Source organism: Coptis chinensis, chromosome 2 (assembly GCF_015680905.1).
Source record: "Coptis chinensis isolate HL-2020 chromosome 2, ASM1568090v1, whole genome shotgun sequence".
Taxonomy (NCBI): Eukaryota; Viridiplantae; Streptophyta; class Magnoliopsida; order Ranunculales; family Ranunculaceae; genus Coptis; species Coptis chinensis.
In genome coordinates, this window is record NC_141457.1 from 89,028,543 (window position 1) to 89,037,669 (window position 9,127).

At 33.7% G+C, this 9,127-nt stretch overlaps 1 protein-coding gene across 1 annotated transcript; it reads left to right on the plus strand.

Moving 5' to 3' along the window:
- Positions 1-6,992: 6,992 nt before the first annotated feature.
- On the plus strand, positions 6,993-8,214 carry LOC147518719 (uncharacterized). Its single transcript, XM_086593990.1, has 2 exons — positions 6,993-7,303; positions 7,365-8,214. Exons 1-2 carry the CDS (start codon positions 6,993-6,995, stop codon positions 8,212-8,214), a joined length of 1,161 nt encoding a protein of 386 aa, XP_086450116.1.
- The last annotated feature ends 913 nt before the right edge of the window (positions 8,215-9,127 follow it).

Sequence of the window (9,127 nt, forward strand, 5' to 3'; positions counted from 1 at the left end):
TAGAAAAAATACTTATAGTGACACTACCATACCCTGGAAGGCATTAATTTGAAGTAAATTAATGAATTAAACACTATTGCAGAAATGATAATGATATATTAAAAGATTAAAAAAATAAAATAAGTAATATTAGAACATTTTATAAGTTACCTAACACGCTGCTTTGAACGTAGGATAAAAGTCCCATTTACTGTTCTGATTTCTTCGAAACTTCTAGCACCTTTGACAATATTAAGCAACATCCGCCGGTGAAATCTCTCCTGATGTAGGCTGAGCATAGTAAACACGGCCAATCTTTCTTTTACTACCACCCTTTCTTGGTGTCCACTCTCTATCTTTGCTGAAACTCTATTGTGTGTATTGGTGTAAATAATAATAGGAAAATATTCTCTCTTGCATATAATAAAATTGTATATGAGTTTAAGGGAAGCTTTGGTGCATGATGAAGATTAGTCAAACCAACATAATCATAAACATATGAAAAAAAAAATCTTACTTGCCTAAGCCTAGACAGAGGGAGACTACATGTATATATTAATATAGGGCTAACCCCACCTAGATGAGCCAAGCCAATTAGGATTTCCCCTATACTAGATGGGGAAATTAGGGCCTCCCCCCTAAGTTCCCACAAAAAAAAAAGTCAACTTCGGTTGATCGTATTTTCTTTGTGTGTATTTGGGGGGGAGACCCTAATTTACCATCTAGGGGGTATTCGTTAACCCATTAATATATTATGATGAATTTCTAAATTTGTAAAATAGTAACTTCTGTGTACATGTTCTATTATGTCAATATACTCATCTTTAGATCATTAGGAACAGATAGGAAGACCCCATTGCTCCATTTTGTGGTTCAAGAAATGATTCGATTCGAGGGCATTAGAGAATCATAGATCACCATTAAAAAAACTTTCAAAGAACTAAAACTAAGACCTCACAACAAAGAAGAATAGTATATAGAAGATTGGGACTTGATCTTGTTTTAGGTCTGAGTGCAGAGCTCTGCAATGTAAATAAGACAACAACTATAGACTTGGATGTCATTGCAAGCTCAGTTTAAAATTTATCAGATGGAATGTTTAAACTGCAACATCTAAGTTAAGAATCTACGGTATCATAAGAATCACTTGATATTTGTTTCGCAGTGAAATGATTCATGTTCCACTAGGTATTCGATCTCATGGTCCATTTGCAATATAAGAAGGCTTCTACTAGTAGATAATTGCAATATAAGATGGTGTTTTTTAGTAAATAATATAGTATATGTGGTGATTGTGGTCCTTTCTAAGCTCAACTAAGTATTAGTAAATATATAGAGGTATAGACAGGGCGGATCTATAGGTTGGCTGATCGAGGCTACAAAAGTTGGTGAGAGCCTTACATATAGTATTTGGTAGATGAAGTTAAAGAAGTCATGTGTCTTACTCATGATGATTGTCTGTTTTAAGTCATAGAAAAAAATACTTATAGTAACACTGCCATGCCCTGGAAGGCATTAATTAGAAGTAAATTAATGAATTAAACACTATTGCAAAAATGATAATGATATATTAAAAGATTAAAAAATTAAAATAAGTAATATTAGAACATTTTATAAGTTACCTAACACGTTGCTTTGAATGTAGGATAAGAGTCCCATTTACTGTTCTGATTTCTTCGAAACTTCTAGCACCTTTGACAATATTAAGCAACATCCGCCGGTGAAATCTCTCTTGATGTAGGTTGAGCATAGTAAACATGGCCAATCTTTCTTTTACTACCACCTTTTCTTGGAGTCCACTCTCTATCTTTGCTGAAACTCTATTGTGTGTATTGGAGTCCACTCTTTCTGAAACTCTATTGTGTGTATTTGTGTAAATATGAATTTAAGGGAAGCTTTGGTGCATGAAGAAGATTATTCAAACCAACATAATCATAAACATATGAAAAAAATATCTTAATTGCCTAAGGCCTAAGCGTACACAGAGGGGGACTACATGTATATATTAATATAGGGTTAACTTGTATTACCCCCCCCCCCCCCGACTGGATGAGCCAATTAGGATTTCCCCTTTCTTAGATGTGGAAATTAGGGTCTCCCTCCTAAGTACACACAAAATAAAAGTCAACTTGGGTTGACCGTGTTTTTTTGTGTGTATTTGGGGAGACCCTAATTTCCCATCTAGGGGTGAAGGGGGTTAATATTCATTAACCCATTAATATATTATGATGAATTTCTAAATTTGTAAAATAGTAACTTCTGTGTACATGTTCTATTATGGCAATATACTCATCTTTAGATTATTAGGAACAAATGGGAAGACCTCGTTGCTCCCTTTTGTGGTTCAAGAAATGATTCGATTCGAGGGCATTAGAGAATCATAGATCACCATTAAAAAAAATTTCAAAGAACTAAAACTAAGACCTCATAACAAAGAAGAATAGTATATAGAAGATTGGGACTTGATCTTGTTTTAGGTCTGAGTGCAGAGCTCTGCAATGTAAATAAGATAACAACTATAGACTTGGATGTCATTGCAAGCTCGGTTTAAAATTTATCAGATGGAATGTTTAAATTGCAACATCTAAGTTAAGAATCTATGGCATCATAAGAATCACTTGATATTTGTTTCTCAATGAAATGATTCATGTTCCACTGGGTATTCGATCTCATGGTCCTTTCGCAATATAAGAATGCTTCTACTAGTAGATAATTGCAATATAAGAAGGTGTTTTTTAGTAGATAATATAGTATATGTGGTGATTGTGGTCTTTGCTAAGATCAACTAAGTATTAGTAAATATATGGAGGTATGGACAGGGCGAATCTATTGGTTGGCTGATCGGGGCTACAAAAGTTGGTGAGAATCTTACATACAATATTTGGTAGATGAAGTTAAAGAAGTCATGTGTCTTACTCATGATGATTGTTAGTTTTAAGTCATAGAAAAAAGGGTTAGTTAGACTTACCCCCCCATTACTAGTTGCAATTAGTGTTACCCCTATTTTCAAAAATATTAGTGATACCCCCCCCCCAATTGCAAGATCTAACGGCGAGGCGACGATTTTTTTTTTTTTTTTTTTCAAAGAAATCTGACCGTTGGATCACTCAAATAGGGGGTATCACTAATTGCAACTAGTAATAGGGGGGTAAGTCTAACTAACCCTAGAAAAAAATAGTTATAGTGACACTGCCATGCCCTGAAAGGCATTAATTAGAAGTAAATTAATGAATTAAACACTATTGCAAAAATGATAATGATATATTAAAAGATTAAAAAATTAAAATAAGTAATATTAGAACATTTTATAAGTTACCTAACACGCTGCTTTGAACGTAGGATAAGAGTCCCATTTACTGTTCTGATTTCTTCGAAACTTCTAGCACCTTTGACAATATTAAGCAACATCTGCCGGTGAAATCTCTCCTGATGTAGGCTGAGCATAGTAAACACGACCAATCTTTCTTTTACTACCACCCTTTCTTTGTGTCCACTCTCTATCTTTGCTGAAACTCTATTGTGTGTATTGGTGTAAATAATAATAGGAAAATATTCTCTCTTGCATATAATAAAATTGTATATGAGTTTAAGGGAAGCTTTAGTGCATGAAGAAGATTAGTCAAACCAACATAATCATAAACATATGAAAAAAAAAATCTTACTTGCCTAAGCTTAGACAGAGGGAGACTACATGTATATATTAATATAGGGTTAACTAATAATACCCCCAGATGAGCCAATTAGGATTTCCCCTCTTTACTAGATGGGGAAATTAGGGTCTCCCATAAGTACACAAAAAATAAAGTCAACTAGGGTTGATCGTGTATTTTTTGTGTGTATCGGGGGGGGGGGGGTTTATTCGTTAACCCATTAATATATTATGATGAATTTCTAAATTGGTAAAATAGTAACTTTTGTGTACATGTTCTATTATGTCAATATACTCATCTTTAGATCATTAGGAACAGATGGGAAGACCCCCATTGCTCCATTTTGTGGTTCAAGAAATGATTCGATTCGAGGGCATTAGAGAATCATAAATCATCATTAAATAAACTTTCAAAGAACTAAAACTAAGACCTCACAACACATAAGAATAGTATATAGAAGATTGGGACTTGATCTTGTTTTAGGTCTGAGTGCAGAGCTCTGCAATGTAAATAAGACAGCAACTATAGACTTGGATGTCATTGCAAGCTCGGTTTAAAATTTATCAGATGGAATGTTTAAACTGCAACATCTAAGTTAAGAATCTACGTCATCATAAGAATCACTTGATATTTGTTTCGCAGTGAAATGATTCATGTTCCACTGGGTAATCAATTCGATCTCATGGTCAATTTGCAATATAAGAAGGCTTCTACTAGTAGATAATTGCAATATAAAAAGGTTTTTTTTTGTAGATAATATAGTATATGTGGTGATTGTGGTCCTTGCTAAGCTCAACTAAGTAACTAATATATATATACATGCCCGATCTTAGAAGTACATACTTATTTTAAAGTTAAAATAAGTACTTAAGTAAAACATTACCTATAAAATGAATTCAATTTTAATTTTTTGTGGGCATTACCTACATACCATAAAGATCATCTCCACAAAATTTGAGCTCATTTGGAAATCTCTAAACTAGCTAAAATTATTGTCATCTTTAAAAAGAAATCTAACGGTCCAGAAAATAGTTTTTTTGCAATCATCTTTTGCGTAAGTTAGGTATTTCCAAATGAGTTGAAATTTTGTAGAGATGATGTTTATGGTGAGTAGATGATATCCACAAAAATTAGGTTTGAATTCAATTTATAGGTGAAGTTTTACTTACATACTTATTTTAACTTAAAATAAGTATGTACTTCTAAGATCCGGGCTATATATATATATATATAGCTATATATATATATATAGCCCGGCTCCTAAAAGGACCTTAAATAAGTACCAAATCTAAAACACCCACAACTTCACCTACAAAATGATTTATAACCTAATCTTTTGTGCATATGATTTACTGACCATAAAGAACATCTCTACAAAAATTCAACTCGTTTGACAATTTTTAGCATTGGTAAAAGATGATTGCAAAAACTAGACATTTATGGATATTTATATATATTTTCAAAAGTGGAAAACAATTTTATCTAAGTTAGAGGATATCAAACGAGTTGAATTTTTGTAGAGATGTTCTTTATGGTTAGTAGATCATATGCACAAAAGATTAGGTTTTAAATCATTTTGTAGGTGAAGTTGTGGGTGTTTTAGATTTGGTATATATATATATCCCGGCTCCTAAAAGGACCTATATATATATAGGCCGGATCTTAGAAGTACATACTTATTTTAAGTTAAAATAAGTATGTAAGTAAAACTTCACCTATAAAATGAATTCAAACCTAATTTTTGTGGATATCATCTACTCACCATAAAGTATGAACATGCATGGACTGTTAGTAGAGAAAAAAAAAATGAATCCCAAACTGACTCGTTTCTCACAAGTCACAATCCCAGACAGCCAGCCTGACTTGTTTCTCACAAGTCACAATCCCGCCCCAGTGGCCTGTGGCCCACGTTTCTCCCAAAAAAAAAACAAACAAACAAACAAAAAAAAAAAAAAAAAAACAAAAAACAAAAAACAAAAAAAAAACAAAAAACAAAAAAGCACTTTTTGGTTTTCACTGTACTTCTTCCGCAGTTCCAGTTCCGCCAAGGCCCAATCCATTTATCATTTTATTCCCTATTCATTACCTAAGGTAAATTGTTTTGCATTATGCCTATATTTTTTTATTTCGTTTTTGTTTTCCAATTTTCAAATACTAATGTGTTCTCTACTCAACTACTTGACTTATTACCTTGTTAACTTGTAGTTTATATTAGAGTATTAGATTGTCATTTAATTTTTGGTCTTATTTAATTAGTTGAATATTATTGTAGTTATTATTGTGATTTTTTTTTGTTTTTTAGTATAAAGCAAACTATTGATTATAAAATTATTATGATTTATCTTAGGTAAGAATGTCTGAACATCAAGCTCATAAGAAAATGAAAACCATGTTTTCCTTCTTTAAACCCAAATATGCCACCCCGGGAAATGATGTAACTTCTACATCTAATCTTGATATTTCAAGACTTGATAGAGATGGCCAACCTCCTTCACAATTTCAAGTTGTTGAAATTGAGCAAGTTGAACCTTCTCCTCAAGCCCAAAGAGTTAGTGTTGAAGAAGTTTGACTCCACATCTTTATTTGAACGTGATCCGGGTAAACGTACTCCAATATATAATTACCCGATTAATCAACAAGATGATGTTCTACGAGCTTTTCTTGGAAAGGGGCGTTGGCTACTTGAGCTCAATGAGAAAGAGTATCCATCCACCATATTCGGAAAGCAAACTCGCCGGTTCAACTCCTCTTGGTTCACACTCTTTCCTTAGCTAGAGTACTCACTCCATACGGATAGAGCTTATTGTTTTCCATGTTTTATATTTGAAACAAATCCACCGAAGCGTCCTGCATTCACCGTTGAAGGTTTTAAATGTTGGAAGAAGATTAATAATGGAAAGAAGTGTTCCTTTTTGCAACATGAAGGAGGTCTACACTCACCTCATAGGTCGGCGATGATAGCTTGTGAAAATTTCATGAATCCTTCTCGACATATAGATAATGTGTTAAATACATTATCTGAAGAAGAGGTTGTTAAGAATCGTTTGCTAGTTAAAGCTATTCTTCAGTGTATTCAATTTCTTGCACTACAAGGGATTTCTTTTAGAGGCCATGACAAGTCCAAAAAGTCAAAAAATGGTGGAAATTTCAAGGGAGTGTTGGGATTTGCAGCGATGTTGAATGACAAGGCTGCAAAATTATTAAAAGATGCTCTGAGAAATGCCACACATACCTCACATTCAATTCAAAAGACACTTTTGCATATTTATGACGATAAAGTGAGAGAGAATTCATGAGGAAATTGGTGATGCAAAATTTTATGTCATTATTGATGAAGCACAAGATAAATCAAACAAGGAGCAAATGGCGATTGTCCTAAGATTTGTTGATAGAGGTGGTTTTGTTAGAGAGCATTTTCTTGGTATTGTTGGTATTAAAGACACTTACGCTTTAACTTTGAAAGAAGCGATATACAATATCCTTGCTCGCCATAATTTGTATATTATAAATATGAGAGGTCAAGGTTATGATGGTGCTAGCAATATGCGTGGCCAATGGAATGGATTACAGGCATTGTTGATGAAGGAGTGTCCATATGTATATTATGTGCATTGTTTTGCACATCATCTACAACTTGCTCTAGTTGCGGCTTCTAAAGATGTTTATGATGTTTGGTTGTTTTTTTTTCCAAGTTGGCTTCCATTGTTAATCTTCATGTTAGCTAAAAAAAAACAGGGAGTTGGAAGATACTCGGAAAAATGAAATTGATAAGCTGGTAGCTAGTGGTGAATTTGTTACTGGAAAAAGAGCGAATCAAGTTTCTACTTTGCAACGAGTAGGAGATACTAGATGGAGTTCTCATTTTGCTTCGGTTTGTAGCCTAAAAGAGATGTTTGATTCAATTTGTATAGTTCTTGAAAGTGTCATGAAGAACGTGTCAAGCAACTCTATGCGTGGAGAAGCTAAATGTGCTATTCTTGCAATGAAAAGTTTTGAGTTTGTCTTTCTTTTTCATTTATTGTATAAGACTATGGGAATTAATAATGTCTTGTGTAAAGCCCTGCAAGAAGAGTCCCAAGACATTTTAAATGCTATCAGCTTAGTCTCCAGTACGAAAGCACTTCTCCAAGAATTAAGAGGATCTTCTTGGGACGCTTTCCTTAGCGATATGATTTTGTTTTGCAAAAAACATGACATTAATATGCCTAATATGGGTGTTCGACACATGGTGGGTACATGTCATTCTTGCCATCAGAAAGATTACATTACAGTTGAGCATCACTACCGTGTTGAGTTATTTAATGCTGTAATAGATTACCAGTTGGTGGAATTAAAGAACAGATTTCCAGAAGAAACAATAGAGCTTCTTTATCTTAGTTCCACTTTGGATCCGAAAGATGCTTTTAAGTCCTTCTGCATTGATGGCATTTGCAAACTCACAGAAAAGTTTTATTGTGGAGACTTAACGAAGCAAGAGATACATCATTTGAGAAGTCAATTGCAACATTACAAACTTGATGTGCTCAAGCATCCTCTTTTTTCAGAAATTATCTACCATCTCCAAATTATGTCAAAGACTAGTTGAAACAAGAAAGATTAAGATCTAATATTTGATTGATAGATTGATTCATCTTGTCTTGACACTTCTGGTTTGGAGCATTCTCAGAACGAGCATTCTCAGCCATGAAATTTCTTAAAACATGACTTCGTAACAAGATGGGGGATTGAATTTCTTGCATATTGCATGGCTATTTACATTGAATGGGAATTTGCTAAAGAAGCTGATTTGGATGCAATAATAGATGTATTTGATAAGCATCCATGCAGGTCAAAACTTCACTAGTGTGATGCTAATGTGCTATGTTATTCTTGCACATTTCCTTGTTATGTTTGTCTAGGCCTATAGTGAAAACACTCTTTTGTCCATTTTGGGTAAGGTAATAAAAGCGACAACTCTTTTGTTTATCAATGCTAGCTAATTTATGAACTCAAATAGATATTCAGATAATTTTCCGTAAACATTGATTATTGGTTCCTAAAAAAATCTTTAAAGGTTAACTCTATGGTAGCCCCCCCTGATCTAAAATCCTGGATCCGCCCCTGGCCATATGATCGGGATATTTTTAGAATTTTTCATGGTACCAAGGAGTTAGAGTAGAGTTTCAACCATTTCCATCGGATTCTATTTTAGCCAGAGGAAATTTCGTTCAAACGCCCTCTCTTATTGGCAAATGCTAGTGCCCACATATTGTCTTATGCAGTTTAGCCTACAACCTATATATAAAGCACAACACATTTTCGCTATAGATTGGAGTGACAACTTTATGTGCTTAAAAAGATAGGGATGCAAGTTCCAATACAGGAATGAAGTTCCCTTTTCAACTTGAAAATATGTTGCATAGTTCTCACTCACCTAGACATAGAGACACACCTTGAACAAGCCTATCATAAGTTACTACTAAATTTTTTAGCTTGAACTACCAAATTGTCATGATATT

Bases quoted from the DNA above. Each gene is read 5' to 3' on its own strand.
- LOC147518719 (XM_086593990.1), top strand. From the start codon at position 6,993: ATGGCGATTGTCCTAAGATTTGTTGATAGAGGTGGTTTTGTTAGAGAG. The intron at 7,304-7,364 runs GTTGTTTTTTTT...AAAAAAAAACAG, and splicing joins AAAGATGTTTATGATGTTTG to GGAGTTGGAAGATACTCGGA.